Source organism: Salmo trutta, chromosome 14 (genome assembly GCF_901001165.1).
Source record: "Salmo trutta chromosome 14, fSalTru1.1, whole genome shotgun sequence".
In the NCBI taxonomy this organism is placed as follows: Eukaryota; Metazoa; Chordata; class Actinopteri; order Salmoniformes; family Salmonidae; genus Salmo; species Salmo trutta.
In genome coordinates this window covers 80,887,499-80,909,531 of record NC_042970.1, presented here as the reverse complement: position 1 = coordinate 80,909,531, position 22,033 = coordinate 80,887,499, and the positions used below count along the sequence as shown (strand labels likewise).

Below are 22,033 nucleotides of genomic sequence, written 5' to 3'. Positions count from 1 at the left end.
TGACTGGCAGAACGGGTGTTTGTATGGGGAGGATGAGGGCTGCAGTAGATATCTCAGATAGGGGGGAGTGAGGCCTAAGAGGGTTTTATAAATAAGCATCAACCAGTGGGTCTTGCGACGGGTATACAGATACGGCCAGTTTACAGCGGAGTAGAGACAGCAGTGATGTGTCCTATAAGGAGCATTGGTGGCACATCTGATGCCGAATGGTAAAGAACATCTAGCCGCTTGAGAGCACCCTTACCTGCCGATATATAAAGTATGTCTCCGTAATCTAGCATGGGTAGGATTTGTTGCATTTAAGGTAAAATGCAATGAATTTAAGGTTATTTGTTTATGTAAATATGGCGTCCGCAGAAATTATTTGTGAAAAAAGGCAGTCCCAGATGAAAAAGTTTGAATACCACTGATTTAGAAAGAGTTTTGATTCGTTGTCCTTTATTTAAATTGTGTGGCACTTTTTTGTCACATGCTTCAAGGGGGCGTTATGATTCCAGCCAATAGTTGCGTGCACAAAGATCCTTGACGGCCGGATGATAGCTCTGATTGGCCAAACACTCCAGCAATCACCAACTGGGCCCGCCTCTTCCCGGAAGCTGACTGTCAGCTGATTTGTTTTTATTGACAACGGTGACGTTACATTATCGGTAAATATCCTGAACACAAAAGCGCATCCCTTCGTCTTTCCCCCTTTTCTCTCTACCTCTCTTTCCTCCGCGTCCGCCGGTATGGACGAAACTAGTCCGTTGGTTTCCCCGCTACGGGACTCCAACGACTTCGGCTTCAGCCCCACCGAGCCCACCAGTCCCCGAGGCGGATTTGGAGGCACGCCGGGCTCGGTGGTTCGCATCCCGGCCGGGAGTCCGGAGCGCAGCCGGGAGAGACAGCCGTTGTTGGACCGGGACCGAGGAGGTTCACCGCGGGATCCGCATAGAAACGACTTCCCGGAGGATCCCGAGTTTCGAGAGATCATCCGCAAGGCGGAACGCGCCATCGACGAAGGGATCTATCCGGAGAGAATCTACCAGGGATCCAGCGGCAGCTACTTTGTCAAAGATTCACAAGGGGTAAGAAAGAGCGAAAAGGAGATCACAATCGATCGATTTAGCTAGCTCACCTAAGCAACTATGGATTTCATGTCGTCATATTTAGCTAGCATATATCAAAGATAAGTACAACACTTTGTTTTATTGTTTATGAATGACAACAATGAGATTGACAAGTCCATTAATTGTCATCCTTGAGTAATGATGCTTTGTGCGTCTTTTTATTGTCCAGAAGGCTACACTATTGCAGGTAAATTTCTCCCATCTCACCATGTACTCTAAAAGATGACAAGGCCTCTGGTTTATTTCCTTCAGTATGACTTGTAAATATATCCTCCCGCCGGAGAAACCGCCTGGGGAAACAGGTTTCTAACTTCAACCTCCATTGTACTGTTTATTCTCTCCAATATGGCCTAGTTTTGGTGTTGTGTATTGACTACTTCCATACAGTAGAGTTGACCCAGTTACAGTCTAGCCAATCTCTTATCTGGAACAGCTGTGTCACTGTGGCAACACCAGCTGAGGAGCCTAGTGCCCTCTACTCACTCTCATGTGTTGGCCTCGACTCACGTGTGTGTGTGTGTGTGTGTGTGTGTGTGTGTGTGTGTGTAACGCAGGGACAAATGACTCACAAATGGCACTGTATTCCCTATATAGTGCACTACTTTTGACCAGAGCCCGAACACACACGTACACTCCCACACAGCTCCATGCAACACAGTCTGTCCGTCTGCATCGGCAATCAGTCATTGTTGTGCTGAACTCATGGGGTTGTAATCACCCACACACTCTTGGTAATAATGGTGAATTGTCACAAGGTTTTGTTGTGATGGAAAATAGTGCTCTTTCTATTTGATTGAGCTCCAGTCTAGAGAATTCTAACCAAAATCTAATCTTTGGATAGAAACATGAGGGAGAAGCCAACTATGGTGACTTGGTGCACAGACATAGACCTAGTACTAGTAGCAACTTACCCAACATTTATCATCATCTGAAACTCCACGATGCGGTCACATTTCTTGGTTAAAAATGGAAGTGGCTCCCTGGACTTTGGAAGTCCTGACGTGTGGGGGAATCCACCAGATTTCAGTTCCTGTATGTGTAATTCCAAACCAGCCCATTGTCTACCAGTATTCAGCCAGGTCTGTCTATAGTATTGTAGCGACCCTGTGTTTATAAGCGCAGATATCTGCTCTGCCATGAAACATGCTCCTGTGGCAGTCGATATCCGCACATATAAACACAGGGTCGCCACAGAATCAACAGCAGGACGCTATTAGCCTCAGTTGCAGAAATGTGAGGGCTGTGAGCCGAGGCCAGGACTTTCTAGTCCTACAGTAACGTGTGTTTGGGATCTGTGAGCCGAGGCCTACAGTAACGTGTGTTTGGGATCTGTGAGCCGAGGCCTACAGTAACGTGTGTTTGGGATCTGTGAGCCGAGGCCTACAGTAACGTGTGTTTGGGATCTGTGAGCCGAGGCCTACAGTAACGTGTGTTTGGGATCTGTGAGCCGAGGCCTACAGTAACGTGTGTTTGGGATCTGTGAGCCGAGGTATACAGTAACGTGTGTTTGGGATCTGTGGTATTCGCATACAGTCACAGGATTTAACACAGAAGTGAGAGTATTTTATCCCTGAACTCTGGGTCATTCTGTCTGCCTCTCAATCCCCCCTTCATTGCCCCCTTTACTCTCACCCCCTCCCCTCTCCTAGTTAACAGAACAGTGTTGGTACAGTATACAGCATGGTAGTAGTTAACAGAACAGTGTTGGTACAGTATAAAGCATGGTAGTAGTTAACAGAACAGTGTTGGTACAGTATAAAGCATGGTAGTAGTTAACAGAACAGTGTTGGTACAGTATAAAGCATGGTAGTAGTTAACATGCAGCACCTGTGGAGAAATTTCTCTCTGTCTCCTCTGCATATTGTAACTTCACTCATCCCATCTTTTACCAATGTTACATTTGCTCACAGCACAGGTGAGTTTGCAATTAGAAAATGTCCACCTAAATCTCTCTGTCTCTCTGTGTAGAAGATCATCGGTGTATTCAAGCCTAAGAACGAGGAGCCTTACGGTCAGCTGAACCCAAAGTGGACCAAGTGGCTCCAGAAGCTGTGTTGTCCCTGCTGTTTTGGACGGGACTGTCTGGTCCTGAACCAGGGTTATCTGTCTGAGGCTGGGGCCAGTCTGGTGGACCAGAAACTAGAGCTTAACATAGTACCCAGGACCAAGGTAGGGAGAGACACACACACACACACTGAACCAGGGTTGTCTGTCTGAAGCCTGGGTGATCAGAAACTAAATATAGTCCCCGGGGCCAAGGTAGTGGTTAGACACACACACACTTAGACACGCAGGTACTGGGAGGTCCTGCGTCAGGGTTCTCTCTTGATTTCCTTCACTCTCTCTCTCTGTATCTCTACTAGGTGGTGTACCTGGCCAGTGAGACGTTTAACTATAACGCTATAGACCGGGTCAAGTCCAGGGGTAAGAGGCTGGCTCTGGAGAAAGTACCCAAAGTGGGACAACACTTCCACAGGATCGGCCTGCCTCCCAAGGTACGTCTGCTGCTTCCTGGTTGTGTTCCAAAGGGTACCCTATTCCCTTTATAGTGCACTACTTAGGTTACATACTGTGCTAGAACTACAGGCCGCCCAGAGGGAAATGCAGGACGAAGGGTTTTTAAAGTGAATCCTTAATTGAAGTAAAGAGATTTAGCAGATTAAAGTTTTAAAGTTGAGACTTTACTCTAAAACTTCTCCATTAGGATCTGTGATTTCCTCTGGATTTATGATGACTCTCTCTCTCCCTCCTGTCCTCCAGTTGGGTTCGTTCCAGATCTTCGTTGAGGGCTTTAAGGATGCAGACTTCTGGCTGCGGAGGTTTGAGGCAGACCCCTTGCCAGAGAACACCAACAGACAGATGCAACTACAGTTTGAGAGGCTGGTGGTCCTCGATTACATTATCAGGAATACAGGTACGTAAAGTTGGATGATAGGACCATGATAGGACCATGATAGGTAACCAAGGCAATGACGGTGAAGAAGGACAAGCAGGCCGGCTGACACCTGTGTGAATATGTGACATGTCAATCCCTTTAAGAAATAGTGATGTGGAAGGTACATTAAACTGTAACACCTCTCTGTCTCCACAGATCGGGGAAACGATAACTGGCTTCTAAAATATGACTGTCCCATGGACCAGGGAAGCAGGGTAAGCACACGCCCACACACCAGAATAGAATATGACTGTCCCATGGACCAGGGAAGCAGGGTAAGCACACGCCCACACACCAGAATAGAATATGACTGTCCCATGGACCAGGGAAGCAGGGTAAGCACACGCCCACACACCAGAATAGAATATGACTGTCCCATGGACCAGGGAAGCAGGGTAAGCACACGCCCACACACCAGAATAGAATATGACTGTCCCATGGACCAGGGAAGCAGGGTAAGCACACGCCCACACACCAGAATAGAATATGACTGTCCCATGGACCAGGGAAGCAGGGTAAGCACACGCCCACACACCAGAATAGAATATGACTGTCCCATGGACCAGGGAAGCAGGGTAAGCACACGCCCACACACCAGAATAGAATATGACTGTCCCATGGACCAGGGAAGCAGGGTAAGCACACGCCCACACACCAGAATAGAATATGACTGTCCCATGGACCAGGGAAGCAGGGTAAGCACACGCCCACACACCAGAATAGAATATGACTGTCCCATGGACCAGGGAAGCAGGGTAAGCACACGCCCACACACCAGAATAGAATATGACTGTCCCATGGACCAGGGAAGCAGGGTAAGCACACGCCCACACACCAGAATAGAATATGACTGTCCCATGGACCAGGGAAGCAGGGTAAGCACACGCCCACACACCAGAATAGAATATGACTGTCCCATGGACCAGGGAAGCAGGGTAAGCACACGCCCACACACCAGAATAGAATATGACTGTCCCATGGACCAGGGAAGCAGGGTAAGCACACGCCCACACACCAGAATAGAATATGACTGTCCCATGGACCAGGGAAGCAGGGTAAGCACACGCCCACACACCAGAATAGAATATGACTGTCCCATGGACCAGGGAAGCAGGGTAAGCACACGCCCACACACCAGAATAGAATATGACTGTCCCATGGACCAGGGAAGCAGGGTAAGCACACGCCCACACACCAGAATAGAATATGACTGTCCCATGGACCAGGGAAGCAGGGTAAGCACACGCCCACACACCAGAATAGAATATGACTGTCCCATGGACCAGGGAAGCAGGGTAAGCACACGCCCACACACCAGAATAGAATATGACTGTCCCATGGACCAGGGAAGCAGGGTAAGCACACGCCCACACACCAGAATAGAATATGACTGTCCCATGGACCAGGGAAGCAGGGTAAGCACACGCCCACACACCAGAATAGAATATGACTGTCCCATGGACCAGGGAAGCAGGGTAAGCACACGCCCACACACCAGAATAGAATATGACTGTCCCATGGACCAGGGAAGCAGGGTAAGCACACGCCCACACACCAGAATAGAATATGACTGTCCCATGGACCAGGGAAGCAGGGTAAGCACACGCCCACACACCAGAATAGAATATGACTGTCCCATGGACCAGGGAAGCAGGGTAAGCACACGCCCACACACCAGAATAGAATATGACTGTCCCATGGACCAGGGAAGCAGGGTAAGCACACGCCCACACACCAGAATAGAATATGACTGTCCCATGGACCAGGGAAGCAGGGTAAGCACACGCCCACACACCCGAATAGAATATGACTGTCCCATGGACCAGGGAAGCAGGGTAAGCACACGCCCACACACCCGAATAGAATATGACTGTCCCATGGACCAGGGAAGCAGGGTAAGCACACGCCCACACACCCGAATAGAATATGACTGTCCCATGGACCAGGGAAGCAGGGTAAGCACACGCCCACACACCAGAATAGAATATGACTGTCCCATGGACCAGGGAAGCAGGGTAAGCACACGCCCACACACCAGAATAGAATATGACTGTCCCATGGACCAGGGAAGCAGGGTAAGCACACGCCCACACACCAGAATAGAATATGACTGTCCCATGGACCAGGGAAGCAGGGTAAGCACACGCCCACACACCAGAATAGAATATGACTGTCCCATGGACCAGGGAAGCAGGGTAAGCACACGCCCACACACCAGAATAGAATATGACTGTCCCATGGACCAGGGAAGCAGGGTAAGCACACGCCCACACACCAGAATAGAATATGACTGTCCCATGGACCAGGGAAGCAGGGTAAGCACACGCCCACACACCAGAATAGAATATGACTGTCCCATGGACCAGGGAAGCAGGGTAAGCACACGCCCACACACCAGAATAGAATATGACTGTCCCATGGACCAGGGAAGCAGGGTAAGCACACGCCCACACACCAGAATAGAATATGACTGTCCCATGGACCAGGGAAGCAGGGTAAGCACACGCCCACACACCAGAATAGAATATGACTGTCCCATGGACCAGGGAAGCAGGGTAAGCACACGCCCACACACCCGAATAGAATATGACTGTCCCATGGACCAGGGAAGCAGGGTAAGCACACGCCCACACACCCGAATAGAATATGACTGTCCCATGGACCAGGGAAGCAGGGTAAGCACACGCCCACACACCCGAATAGAATATGACTGTCCCATGGACCAGGGAAGCAGGGTAAGCACACGCCCACACACCCGAATAGAATATGACTGTCCCATGGACCAGGGAAGCAGGGTAAGCACACGCCCACACACCCGAATAGAATATGACTGTCCCATGGACCAGGGAAGCAGGGTAAGCACACGCCCACACACCCGAATAGAATATGACTGTCCCATGGACCAGGGAAGCAGGGTAAGCACACGCCCACACACCCGAATAGAATATGACTGTCCCATGGACCAGGGAAGCAGGGTAAGCACACGCCCACACACCCGAATAGAATATGACTGTCCCATGGACCAGGGAAGCAGGGTAAGCACACGCCCACACACCCGAATAGAATATGACTGTCCCATGGACCAGGGAAGCAGGGTAAGCACACGCCCACACACCCGAATAGAATATGACTGTCCCATGGACCAGGGAAGCAGGGTAAGCACACGCCCACACACCCGAATAGAATATGACTGTCCCATGGACCAGGGAAGCAGGGTAAGCACACGCCCACACACCAGAATAGAATATGACTGTCCCATGGACCAGGGAAGCAGGGTAAGCACACGCCCACACACCCGAATAGAATATGACTGTCCCATGGACCAGGGAAGCAGGGTAAGCACACGCCCACACACCCGAATAGAATATGACTGTCCCATGGACCAGGGAAGCAGGGTAAGCACACGCCCACACACCCGAATAGAATATGACTGTCCCATGGATCAGGGAAGCAGGGTAAGCACACGCCCACACACCAGAATAGAATATGACTGTCCCATGGACCAGGGAAGCAGGGTAAGCACACGCCCACACACCAGAATAGAATATGACTGTCCCATGGACCAGGGAAGCAGGGTAAGCACACGCCCACACACCAGAATAGAATATGACTGTCCCATGGACCAGGGAAGCAGGGTAAGCACACGCCCACACACCAGAATAGAATATGACTGTCCCATGGACCAGGGAAGCAGGGTAAGCACACGCCCACACACCAGAATAGAATATGACTGTCCCATGGACCAGGGAAGCAGGGTAAGCACACGCCCACACACCAGAATAGAATATGACTGTCCCATGGACCAGGGAAGCAGGGTAAGCACACGCCCACACACCAGAATAGAATATGACTGTCCCATGGACCAGGGAAGCAGGGTAAGCACACGCCCACACACCAGAATAGAATATGACTGTCCCATGGACCAGGGAAGCAGGGTAAGCACACGCCCACACACCAGAATAGAATATGACTGTCCCATGGACCAGGGAAGCAGGGTAAGCACACGCCCACACACCAGAATAGAATATGACTGTCCCATGGACCAGGGAAGCAGGGTAAGCACACGCCCACACACCAGAATAGAATATGACTGTCCCATGGACCAGGGAAGCAGGGTAAGCACACGCCCACACACCAGAATAGAATATGACTGTCCCATGGACCAGGGAAGCAGGGTAAGCACACGCCCACACACCAGAATAGAATATGACTGTCCCATGGACCAGGGAAGCAGGGTAAGCACACGCCCACACACCAGAATAGAATATGACTGTCCCATGGACCAGGGAAGCAGGGTAAGCACACGCCCACACACCAGAATAGAATATGACTGTCCCATGGACCAGGGAAGCAGGGTAAGCACACGCCCCACACACCAGAATAGAATATGACTGTCCCATGGACCAGGGAAGCAGGGTAAGCACACGCCCACACACCAGAATAGAATATGACTGTCCCATGGACCAGGGAAGCAGGGTAAGCACACGCCCACACACCAGAATAGAATATGACTGTCCCATGGACCAGGGAAGCAGGGTAAGCACACGCCCACACACCAGAATAGAATATGACTGTCCCATGGACCAGGGAAGCAGGGTAAGCACACGCCCACACACCAGAATAGAATATGACTGTCCCATGGACCAGGGAAGCAGGGTAAGCACACGCCCACACACCAGAATAGAATATGACTGTCCCATGGACCAGGGAAGCAGGGTAAGCACACGCCCACACACCAGAATAGAATATGACTGTCCCATGGACCAGGGAAGCAGGGTAAGCACACGCCCACACACCAGAATAGAATATGACTGTCCCATGGACCAGGGAAGCAGGGTAAGCACACGCCCACACACCAGAATAGAATATGACTGTCCCATGGACCAGGGAAGCAGGGTAAGCACACGCCCACACACCAGAATAGAATATGACTGTCCCATGGACCAGGGAAGCAGGGTAAGCACACGCCCACACACCAGAATAGAATATGACTGTCCCATGGACCAGGGAAGCAGGGTAAGCACACGCCCACACACCAGAATAGAATATGACTGTCCCATGGACCAGGGAAGCAGGGTAAGCACACGCCCACACACCCGAATAGAATATGACTGTCCCATGGACCAGGGAAGCAGGGTAAGCACACGCCCACACACCCGAATAGAATATGACTGTCCCATGGACCAGGGAAGCAGGGTAAGCACACGCCCACACACCCGAATAGAATATGACTGTCCCATGGACCAGGGAAGCAGGGTAAGCACACGCCCACACACCCGAATAGAATATGACTGTCCCATGGACCAGGGAAGCAGGGTAAGCACACGCCCACACACCCGAATAGAATATGACTGTCCCATGGACCAGGGAAGCAGGGTAAGCACACGCCCACACACCCGAATAGAATATGACTGTCCCATGGACCAGGGAAGCAGGGTAAGCACACGCCCACACACCCGAATAGAATATGACTGTCCCATGGACCAGGGAAGCAGGGTAAGCACACGCCCACACACCCGAATAGAATATGACTGTCCCATGGACCAGGGAAGCAGGGTAAGCACACGCCCACACACCCGAATAGAATATGACTGTCCCATGGACCAGGGAAGCAGGGTAAGCACACGCCCACACACCAGAATAGAATATGACTGTCCCATGGACCAGGGAAGCAGGGTAAGCACACGCCCACACACCAGAATAGAATATGACTGTCCCATGGACCAGGGAAGCAGGGTAAGCACACGCCCACACACCAGAATAGAATATGACTGTCCCATGGACCAGGGAAGCAGGGTAAGCACACGCCCACACACCAGAATAGAATATGACTGTCCCATGGACCAGGGAAGCAGGGTAAGCACACGCCCACACACCAGAATAGAATATGACTGTCCCATGGACCAGGGAAGCAGGGTAAGCACACGCCCACACACCAGAATAGAATATGACTGTCCCATGGACCAGGGAAGCAGGGTAAGCACACGCCCACACACCAGAATAGAATATGACTGTCCCATGGACCAGGGAAGCAGGGTAAGCACACGCCCACACACCAGAATAGAATATGACTGTCCCATGGACCAGGGAAGCAGGGTAAGCACACGCCCACACACCCGAATAGAATATGACTGTCCCATGGACCAGGGAAGCAGGGTAAGCACACGCCCACACACCCGAATAGAATATGACTGTCCCATGGACCAGGGAAGCAGGGTAAGCACACGCCCACACACCCGAATAGAATATGACTGTCCCATGGACCAGGGAAGCAGGGTAAGCACACGCCCACACACCCGAATAGAATATGACTGTCCCATGGACCAGGGAAGCAGGGTAAGCACACGCCCACACACCCGAATAGAATATGACTGTCCCATGGACCAGGGAAGCAGGGTAAGCACACGCCCACACACCAGAATAGAATATGACTGTCCCATGGACCAGGGAAGCAGGGTAAGCACACGCCCACACACCCGAATAGAATATGACTGTCCCATGGACCAGGGAAGCAGGGTAAGCACACGCCCACACACCCGAATAGAATATGACTGTCCCATGGACCAGGGAAGCAGGGTAAGCACACGCCCACACACCCGAATAGAATATGACTGTCCCATGGACCAGGGAAGCAGGGTAAGCACACGCCCACACACCCGAATAGAATATGACTGTCCCATGGACCAGGGAAGCAGGGTAAGCACACGCCCACACACCCGAATAGAATATGACTGTCCCATGGACCAGGGAAGCAGGGTAAGCACACGCCCACACACCCGAATAGAATATGACTGTCCCATGGACCAGGGAAGCAGGGTAAGCACACGCCCACACACCCGAATAGAATATGACTGTCCCATGGACCAGGGAAGCAGGGTAAGCACACGCCCACACACCCGAATAGAATATGACTGTCCCATGGACCAGGGAAGCAGGGTAAGCACACGCCCACACACCCGAATAGAATATGACTGTCCCATGGACCAGGGAAGCAGGGTAAGCACACGCCCACACACCCGAATAGAATATGACTGTCCCATGGACCAGGGAAGCAGGGTAAGCACACGCCCACACACCAGAATAGAATATGACTGTCCCATGGACCAGGGAAGCAGGGTAAGCACACGCCCACACACCAGAATAGAATATGACTGTCCCATGGACCAGGGAAGCAGGGTAAGCACACGCCCACACACCAGAATAGAATATGACTGTCCCATGGACCAGGGAAGCAGGGTAAGCACACGCCCACACACCAGAATAGAATATGACTGTCCCATGGACCAGGGAAGCAGGGTAAGCACACGCCCACACACCAGAATAGAATATGACTGTCCCATGGACCAGGGAAGCAGGGTAAGCACACGCCCACACACCAGAATAGAATATGACTGTCCCATGGACCAGGGAAGCAGGGTAAGCACACGCCCACACACCAGAATAGGCACCGAGACCTTGTGTGTGTCTGTTCCTTTTTCGGTGTCTGTTCTGGGGGGGTGTTCTCTTATGCATTTATGTCTGACTCAGAGTGCTCTCTTTCCACCTCTCCGTCTACCCCCCCGTGTATCACCCCTCCTCTCTCCTCTCTCTGTCCAGGACACAGACTGGGTAGTAGTGAAGGATCCTATCATCCAACTAGCTGCTATAGACAACGGACTGGCCTTCCCTCTCAAACACCCCGACTCCTGGAGAGCCTGTAAGCACCGCCTTCTGCCTCCTCAACCAATCACTGAACAGCTTGTAGAGATGCTCTGACCAATCACAGAGCAGTTTGTAGAGACGCACTTTCCCACTGACCAATCGCAGAGCACCCTATAGAGATGCACCTTCTCTGTGACCAATCATTGCATTTCTTACTAAAGTTTATTCGTTTTTTGACCAATCGTAGACCCGTTCTACTGGGCGTGGCTGTCCCAAGCCAAGGTTCCGTTCTCCCAGGAGATAAGAGAGCTGGTTCTGCCCAAACTGGCCGATCCCAACTTTATCAAAGATCTGGAGGAAGACCTGTACGAACTGTTTAAGGTGAGGAGGAGGAAGGGAGCAAACTTCAAACTGAACTGATTATCCAATCTTTGATGGTGTTTCTATTTGAGTATTTTTGACCCTTGACCTGTGTGTTGCAGAAAGACCCAGGCTTCGACAGAGGGCAGTTCCACAGGCAGATAGCTGTTATGAGAGGACAGGTATGTTTTAAATATGCCATGCCTCTTTTTAAATAATATATCCCTGAAAACTTCAATTAAACACAGTGTGTCTAAACGCCGCCTGTCCATTTTTAATAGCCTGGGAATCGGCACACATTTCAGCAAATAAAAGCCGGGTCTAGATGAATTGTTTACAAGTGAAAGTCAGTGAGTAACGTAAAGCAGAGAAACGTCATTGGATGAGACAGCAGTGTGGTTTGACGTGGTCGGCTCAACTACAGCCGATACGAGAGACTGAATGAGAGAATGGTGCTGAAACATGACCTCTGGGGGTACTAGGCTGTCTCTGCAAGCCTAACCTGCGATGGATGTGTTACTCTGTTTATACTGGTCACAGTAAACCGTGTGGTAGTCTTAAACATTTTTATTGGGCAAAAGCTGTGCGAATTAAGGAAATAGAAGCCTGTCTCTAATAAGCGCCGGTCGTGTTCAGTGATTGAAGCAAATAAAAGTTGGGCTATTAATTGAAGTTAACTTGGAAATAACTATTTATTTAGAAATAACTTCTCATTCTTTGTAGATCAGTCAGTCACAATTGACCCACAATGCATCACAGATGTCATGTCCTTATGGAGAGTATCTAACCTGTCGGTCTCTCTCTCATTCCCCCCCCCCCCCTCTGGTGGCCTAGATCCTAAACCTCAGCCAGGCTCTGAAGGACAGTAAGACCCCCCTCCAGCTTGTCCAGATGCCTCCAGTTATAGTAGAAACAGCCAGAGCACCACAGAGGGCCAACAGTGAGTCTTACACACAGAGCTTCCAGAGCAGGAGACCCTTCTTCACCCGGTGGTAGAGGAGGAGTGAGCAAGTGTGTACGTCAAATGTATGTGTGTAAAGGGCAAACGAGTGAGGAGTCTTCCCCCCCCCGCCCTCTCCTACCCCCAACGGACAGACGGTATTGAGAATGACTGAGGAAGACGAGGAGGACAAAGGAAGAGAACGCATATCCCTCTGTCCATTTGTCTCTGTGCCTTGTGTGGATGTCAAAGACGACGATGATGATATATCTTCCTATAAGGAATGGAGTCTATATGATGGGCTTAGTAAACTCCCTTTCTATGGAGTTGCACACAGTCTACGTCCCAAAAGGAGCCCTATTCCCTAGTGCACTACTTTTGACCAGGGCCCATAGGGTTCCATTTGGGAAGCAGACGCTTAGCTCAGCCACTGCAGTTTTAAAGCCTCTCTCTCTCTTTCTCCCCCCGTTTGGGTGAGGTGGTGTTGCATTCCTTATGACGGCCACGCTGTGGACAGCAGCAGCCATGCGGACTCATTGCTCTCACGGCTCTCTACTGCCCCCTTTGTCTTCGGATGAGGAACTGCAAGGTACTGCAGCGCGTTGAAGTTTTAGGGAGCCACATTTGGAGAAACTACTACTTTTTCCCCCTTAATTTGGAAAGACCTGCATCTTTTCCTTTCTGAAAATAACAGGGGGAAAAGTAGATCCGATTTCTCTCTGCCATTCTGTAGTCGAATACATTTAAGATGTCTCCCATCGCTTCTGTTTACTTTGATTACTGTTGTTATTTTTTAAATCATTTTTCTGACTTGTGGGAGAAAGATGGACACGTTTTTTTTGAAAACACACTATCAGGACTTCCTGCTGTTGCCACAGATTCTAACTGACCTGAAATGTATTGTGACAATGCACTGTATAATTTGTATGTAATATATTTAATGAAAGATTATAACAAAACTATTACATTAATATCATGTATCTTGTCATTTGTTTTGATAAATGTGTTTTATTTAGAGAGAAGACTTTATTCTTATTTTCCCCCTACTTTATTTGGTGAGGACATTAATCTATTTGTCAGACAAACCTATGCACACAAATACATATATGCAAGTTTACTTTGACAGATTTGCATGTTAAGTGTCAACCAGAACCCTTAAACAGATAATTCACTCAAACTCAATCTTAGTTTTATTCATTAGTCCACTGTTGGACCACTTTCAGTACAGAGTCATAACTGTCGTGTGTTTTACATCATATGATGCCAAACACATGACAGTTAATGCTCTGTAAATGTCTTACCATGTTGTTTACACCTATCCAAGTCCTTTCAGGTTTAGTTGTAGGCTATCTACCAGGTATAGCTTTGTTATAGAGAACAATTTTCTAGTGTTACTGGCTTTTCTACGAAGTCCATGCCTTTTGGGATTTTTGGGCCACACATAGGCCGTGTTCGAGAGGGTCAAAACTGCAATGTATCATGGGTAAATTGTAACTGACCTATAAATAATGAGTTATTTGATGCAAGGTGATTTGTAGATTCGACAGTCACCTGCAGTCATTTTGATGCTCTCGAACACAGCCATAGTCACCTGCCGATAGTGTTGTAGATCGGTATGTCTGCTCTGATCAGTCAGTGAACAGCGACTGAGCAGGATTGATAATGTTCTCAAACAGTCATTGTGATGTTGCCAGTTCTCTCCCTTCCTTTGGTTTAAGTGACAACGTCTCGACAAGTAAGGTTAGGTTGACAGTTTGGTCAAAAACGTACTTCATTTAACTCCACACATAGCAACTCTGTATTGAACGACACCTCGCTCTGATTGGTGGGAATGGAAAAAGGACCAATCACAGAGCAGCTTTACGACATGTTTTAAGTTCAGCAGGTCAGTGCTCATTTCTCTCCATTGGCTCAGTGTAGAATGCGATGGAGGTAGCGTTCTGGGTCCTTGGTTCCCCCCTGCCGCATCGCGGCCCCCAGCCTCTCCAGATGGGGTCTCTCTGAGGGCCTCTGTGCGTCCAACGGGGCGCCCCCTTCTGCACTTGTCGACCCCCCGGGGAGGGGGTCCAGCTCTCCAATATCACTGGGGTCCTCCTCTTCATTGTCCTCCTCATGGTCCAAACCCTCCTTAATCCTGGAAGGAGAGGAGGAGGGAGAGTGCGAATAGGGGAGGGAGAGCATGAATGGGAAGGAAGGAAGGAGAGAGTGAGGGATAGAGAGAAGTGAGAGGGAAGGAAGGAGAGAGGGAAGTCTATTTAAAACAAAGTCACAGTGGAAACAACTGGAAGTGGTATTTCAGGCCCAACCCTGCTTCTACCTATGCGGTTGCTTCAGGGCCTGTATGTATCAAGCCTTTCAAAGTAGTAGTGCTGATTTAGGATCAGGTTTTGCCTTTTGGATCACAAAGAGTAAGATTAGATGGACATGGGGGATCTGATCCAAGATCAGCACTCCTATGAGATGCTTGATACATAGGGCCTCAGATGTGCAAACACTGACATGGGATAGAAGAAGAGACCATAGAGATCATTAGAAGCCTGACTACAACTAATTTAATCGATCCGTCAGTTAAACGGAAGTTAAATGTGGAGAGTCTGTCTAGTCAGGTGGAGGATGTAGTTAAAGGATTTGAGCTGATCTGTCTTGATGCCAGACCAAATACCCTTGACCTGGTTTCCACTCTTTAATTATCTGTCTCTCTTTGTCTCCTCTTTCCTTCTCTCGTTGTGCTCTCTCTCTCCATCTGTCTCTCACTCCTTTCTCTCCCATCTATCCCCCTCTTTCTCCTCCCTCTTACCTGAGGTGTCCAAATGCTTTCAGCAACTTGGGTTCTCTGTGTCCCTCCGTCCTGATACCACTCCTGCTTCTGGCTCTCACCCTGAACCCCACCAACGCCTGGGCCAGCCCTGCATCCATCTCTCCCTCCTCCCTCTCCTCCTCCTGCTCCTCTCCTCCCTCTCTCCCTCTGTCTCGCTCTTCTCTGCCCCACACCAGTCTTGCCCGCTGCTCTGCGTCCCGGTCCCCGGCCACGTGGAACAGCCGTCTTAGCTGACGCAGGTTTACCCCCGCGAAGATGTTGGAACATCCCGACTTCCTGCTTCGCCTCTTTTCAGGCTGCCAGAGCAGGGACGGACCATCCACCACAGAGGGGGGTTCCGGGTCCTCCATAACCCTCTGAGAGAGGGGAGATGGAGGGGTGAGGAGGAGAGAGGGAGGGATGAGGTAGTAGGAGGGAGATCAGGTTGATGAGAGATGGATTGAAAGAATAGAGGGATTCCAAGACAACTCCGTCAGCACCTGCAAACAAACAGACATCAATCATTAGCTAAACGTCGCTAGCCCCTGCCCAGCAACCTAGATACTCTGTGGGATGACAGCATTATCCTTGGGCCTCAGACCACACAATGTCTGCATCCCAAAATGGCACCCTATTCCCTATATAGTGCAATCTGGGCCCTGGTCAGAAGTAGTGCACTACATGAGAATAGGGTGCCATTTGGGATGTAGCCAAAGACACTCTGTAGGTTGTCAAGGATACACACGCACACATGCACTGTAAGCCTGATTAGAGAGGGGGGAGAGGAAGGAGAGAGAGAGGGGGGAGATGAGAGTAGAGCGAGGGGAAGAGGAAGGAGAGAGAGAGAGAGAGAGAGAGAGAAGAGGGGAGAACAGAACATTTAAAAGCTGGTTGTTGACTCCAACAATGGATAAAGACTGGATGTTGGACTGAGGCCCTTTGTGTTGTTACTAAACAACAGTGAGACATTTGTAATATATAACTATAAGATAGGAAGTTGTATTAGAATAAAACTGGCACTGTCTGAAATACTGATGTTGACAGAAATAAAGTGAAAGCAAAGGTTAAACAAAGCAACGTCCTCTCACTCAAAGAGCATAAAGAGTTTCATGAGGAGAGGCTGGTGTCTACTAGAGCTAGGTCATGGCTTAACGTTCATACACACAGGGCTGGCCACAGATACAATGAAGCATGACACTGTCTGATGCGCTCAGATTAGTAAACCTAGTGTAAATCATGTAATTATAAGTAGTATATCAAATGACCAATTGTTTACATAATGAGTAACTTGATGAATATCATAGATAATTGCCTACATCAAGGACCAACAATCATTATTATGCTTGACAGTCACAGGGGGAGCCACTGAAACGCGGGAATGTTGTCTGGAATTATAATCGACCTCCCCAACCCGCAGCGAAACGCAATCTGCTCCATAGGCGCTCATTTTGGCGAACAGTTTGCTGCGGGACGCCAGATGTTTCATGATCGAACATATTTGCTTATAGTATGCCTGCCAATAACGTACAAATAATGCTTATAAAATAGCATGGCGTGTTGTAAATCAACATATAACGTTACCTGCACAACAAAATCAATGAGCTATTAGTCAAGCGGATTTGCTGCGTGACAGCATCATAGAGATTAAAAACTCTTACCCCTTCAGCAAGTGAACGCAGTAAAACATGACACCTGCTCAGGCTTTGAGGAGATGTAGCCTACTGCGCAGACATGAAATTCCATATGGAAATTGACATTCTCCGCTACTTTATAGTAGCCTTCTTCTGCTGTCAAAGACGAGAAGCAAACAAAGTTTTTCTGTGTAGTGTGCGCTTGAGCCCTCACAATGAACTCTCACTCTCACCATCTCATTCTCTGTCTCGCTCTCTCTCTCTCGACAACCAATAGCAGCACTTGGGACACTCACCACTCCCCTCCCATTCGACCAGGGCTACCCCTTTCTGACCAATCACAGGCTTTGAGAGAGACGCGTCAGCAACTGTTCAGATCACACAGTGTACAAGGTGTGATCTGACATTGACGTCATCGGCGCGTGTGCTTACCTCAAAGCCAGGGTTGCCATGTCCGCGGTGAAACTATATTGGTCGCAGACAAGTTTCTGGGCTACCTCTAAATTGTACGGCGGCCGCCATGGCTTTTCTCTTAATTTTGTATGATATTGTTTTATATATATTTCACTGGGACCTGCTGCTGACTATCAGGCAGTGAGCAGGCTGTTACTGAGTGTGTTCATTTTTGATTGTTTATTTCACTTTTGTTTATTATCTATTTCACTTGCTTTGGCAATGTAAACATTTGCTTCCCATGCCAATAAAACCCCTTGAATTGAAGTGAGTGAGTGACAGAGTGGTGGGGAGGGAATTGGGGCCGGAAGGGGGTGTGTGTGTGTGTGTGTGTGTGTGTGTGTGTGTGTGTGTGTGTGTGTGTGTGTGTGTGTGTGTGTGTGTGTGTGTGTGTGTGTGTGTGTGTGTGTGTGTGTGTGTGTGTGTGTGTGTGTGTGTGTGTGTGTGTGTGTGTGTGTGTGTGTGTGTGTGTGTGTGTGTCTGTGTGTGTGTTGAGAGAGCGCTGCAGTTGATTTATGGAGACAGAGCAGCACACTCCTTGACAACTTTTTACATGTTGTAGGTAGGCTATTTAGATTGTCATTATGGAGACACCTACAGTGCATTCAAAAAGTATTCAGACCCCTTGACTTTTTCCACATTTTGTTATACTACAGTGTTATTTTAAAATTGATTATATTAAATCAGTCTACACACAATGACAAAGCAAAAACAGGTTTAGACATTTTTGCAAATGTATTTAAAAAAAACAGAAATATCACATTTACAGAAGTATTCAGTACTTTATTGAAGCAGCGATTACAGCCTGGAGTCTTCATGGGTATGACTTTACAAGCTTCACACACCTGTATTTGGGGAGTTTCTCCCATTCTTCTTTGCAGATCCTCTTAAGCTCTGTCAGGTTGTTTGATCTGGTTCTGGCTGGACCACTCAAGGACATTCAGAGACTTGTCCCAAAGCCACTCCTGTGTTGTTTTGGCTGTGTGGTTAGGGCGCTGTCCTGTTGGAAGGTGAACCTTCACCCCAGTCTGAGGTCCTGTGCACTCTAGAGCAGGTTTTGGTGCCAGGTCCTCCAGATGTGACACTTGGCATTCAGGCCAAAAACTTCAATCTTGGTTTCATCAGACCAGAGAATCTTGTTTTTCATGGTCTGAGAGTCCTTTAGGTGCCTTTTGGCAAACTCCAAGTGGGCTGTCATGTGCCTTAAGAACAGCCCTTAGCCTTGGTATATTGGCCATTTAACCTACCAAGCCTCCTCGGGCCTTATTGCTTAATCATTGCAGTCAAACAAGTCAGACATCCATTGTTGTGGCGAGTTTAATAAGGGCAAATCATATTTTACCTTGGGACATATTATTAAGGTCTCAATAATAATCATTTTAATGGAAAACTTTTCTTCTGTCGTTACAAATTACGTCGATATTCCTTCTTAATTCGCTAGGTAACGTTATGGGAAAGGGTTTCTTGGAGAAATGTGGCAAATCATCTCTTGCTGCAACAGAAATGTTGACCTAGTTTTCAGACCCTGTGGGAGGGTTTTGAGAGGTCATTGCCATTTCATTTCGACCTGGCAACCCTGCTCAAAGCAGAGGGGAAGAAACCATCAGGAGTGTAATTAATCCATGTGCAGTTCCTCCTCCACAGATTTATCTACAATCAACATAACAGTGTGTAATAAATTGTGTAAGACAGGGTAAATGCGTCCGCATGCTTCAGTTCGGCTGGCGTCTAGCCGAAGTCAGTTAGGCGAACCGAACTAGTATGCTCGCATGCACTCAAAATACATTTATTGAGTAGCCTTTCTGGATGTCTTCAAATAGCCATCTACGGCCAAACAAGAAAGTGAAGACACACCCAAACAAGGAAACCGAAGTAAAGTTGGTTTTATATTCACACATTCAGATATTCAACAGACATTCATCAAACATTCAACAGACATTTGCCAAAAGCAATTTAAAGCGGTATAAATCAATAACTAATTCACAGTTTGTTGCAGAATCATCAAAATAGGTATGATTTATTCTATAAATATCTAGTATACTTTTACAAGCTTTGCTTTGAGTAAACATTCAAGGTCTGACTTGATAGAAATACATAACATCTATGAAATGCCATTTCTGTCACGTGTGCTCCCTCTCCGGCCTCTAGATCGCCAGGCTGTTCGTTATGGCGCACACCTGTCACCATCGTTACGCGCACCTGCGTGTCGTCAGACTCACCTGGACTCCATCACTTCCTTGATTACCTGCCCTATATATGTCACTCCCTTTGGATCCTTCCCCAGGCGTCATTGTTTCTGTTTCGTCTCAGTGCGTTGTTCGAAGTTCTTGTTTTGCATTATGTTCCGTTTATTTTATTAAAACACTCACTCCCTGAACTTGCTTCCCGACTCTCAGCGCACATCGTTATGATTTAAAGCCATATAAATCAATAACGTTTTCACAGATTATGACAGAAAAATCTAACTCGGTATGTGATTTATTCTATAAATGTCTTGTATACTTTAACAAACTTTTGTTTTGAGTAAACATTCCAGTTTTGATTTGATAGAAATCTATAAAATGCAATTTAAAGAACTATAAACCAATAACTAATTCACTGTCACAGAAATATCAAACTAGGTATGATTTATTCTATAAATGTCTAGCATACTTTTACAATTTTTGTTTTGAGGAAAAATTCCAGTTTTGATTTGATAGAGGGCATCTAGAGGGTGTGTGGTCAAAGTTCTAACGAGTCTGTTAAACACTATTAGAAAGGGCCTGGTATATTAAATTAGACTACAGGTAAAAACTGAGGGATGAAGGGGTCAGACCTGACTAACAAAGAAGACAGGTGGATGGATCAAGAGGATGAACACGTGAAATTGTCAAGAAACTGAAGATCTCGTACAACGCTGTGCACTACTCCCATTCATTGTCTGTGGATGACAAACGACTTCAACAAAGCCAAAATAGAAAATTATTTGAAGGGTCCTCTTTGCTGTTAAATTAGACGTAAAAATAAATTATAGTTGTCTTCTAACTACTTTAAAATGTGGGACTGATTTGGAACTGATTGATTTGGCTTGATCAATCAATTTGGATTGATTTAAGATTGCAAACATTGTCCAACTTCACACAGAACAAATTGCACTTGAAATGAACATTTCTTAAAGTTATTGCAAATAAATGCTTATTAAAAAAAATTCTGCGACAATACACTGAATTAGTTATTGATTTCTTCATCTTTAACCTGTCTGGGCTAGGGGGCAGTATTTTCACGGCCGGATGAAAAACGTACCCAATTTAAACAGGTTACTACTCTGGCCCAGAAATAGAATAGAATATGCATATTATTAGTAGATTTTGATAGAAAACACTTGGAAGTTTTTTAAACTGTTTGAATGGTGTCTGTGAGTATAACAGAACTCATATGGCAGGCAAAAACCTGAGAAAATTCCAAGCAGGAAGTGGAAAGTCTGAGAATTGTAGTTCTTTTGATTCTCTTTTGAAACTACAGTGTCTATGGGGGACGTTGCACTTCCTAAGGCTTCCATTGGGTGTCTAAAGCCTTCAGAAAGTGGTTTGAGCATTTTCCTGTCACTGGGCAGATAATAGGAGCTCAGTTACTGAGTGGTCTGCCTGGCAACAAAGGGATTAGATATGCTCGGTCCCGCAAGCGCGCCCCTCCTTTTTCTTCTTGAATGAATATGCTATTGTCCAGTTGGAATATTATCGCAATTTTACGTTAAAAATACCATAAAGATTGATTTTAAACAGCGTTTGACATGCTTCTAAGTACGGTCATGGAACATTGACTTTTCGTCTCTCGTTCCACGCTCGCGCGTTGTGCCTTTGGATAAGTGATCTGCACGCACGAACAAAACGGAGGTATTTGTACATAAATATGGATTATTTCGAACAAAAACATTTCTTGTGGACGTAGCAGTCCTGGGAGTGCATTCTGACGAAGATCAGCAAAGGTAAGAGAATATTTCTAATACTAATTCTGAGTTTAGGTTGCCCCGAACTTGGCGGGTGTCTGAATAGCTCGCTGTGATGGCTGAGCTATGTACTCAGAATATTGAAAAATGTGCTTTCTCCGTAAAGCTATTTTAAAATCTGACACAGCGGTTGCATCCAAGGGTAGTCTATCAATAATTCTTAAAATAATTGTTATATATTT

The 22,033-nt window shown here is 47.6% G+C and overlaps 1 protein-coding gene across 1 annotated transcript; it reads left to right on the top strand.

The window, feature by feature from the left end:
• The first annotated feature begins 555 nt into the window (after window positions 1-555).
• pi4k2a (phosphatidylinositol 4-kinase type 2 alpha) lies at window positions 556-13,956 on the top strand. Its single transcript, XM_029689864.1, has 9 exons — window positions 556-1,067; window positions 3,078-3,278; window positions 3,473-3,604; window positions 3,870-4,023; window positions 4,201-4,259; window positions 11,641-11,740; window positions 11,933-12,066; window positions 12,168-12,227; window positions 12,880-13,956. Exons 1-9 carry the CDS (start codon window positions 729-731, stop codon window positions 13,039-13,041), a joined length of 1,341 nt encoding a protein of 446 aa, XP_029545724.1. The 5' UTR covers window positions 556-728; the 3' UTR covers window positions 13,042-13,956.
• The last annotated feature ends 8,077 nt before the right edge of the window (window positions 13,957-22,033 follow it).

Coding starts and splice junctions, on each gene's coding strand:
- pi4k2a (XM_029689864.1), top strand. CDS start 729: ATGGACGAAACTAGTCCGTTGGTTTCCCCGCTACGGGACTCCAACGAC. Junction 3,605..3,869: donor GGATCGGCCTGCCTCCCAAG/GTACGTCTGCTG, acceptor CCTGTCCTCCAG/TTGGGTTCGTTCCAGATCTT. Junction 12,067..12,167: donor ACCTGTACGAACTGTTTAAG/GTGAGGAGGAGG, acceptor TGTGTGTTGCAG/AAAGACCCAGGCTTCGACAG.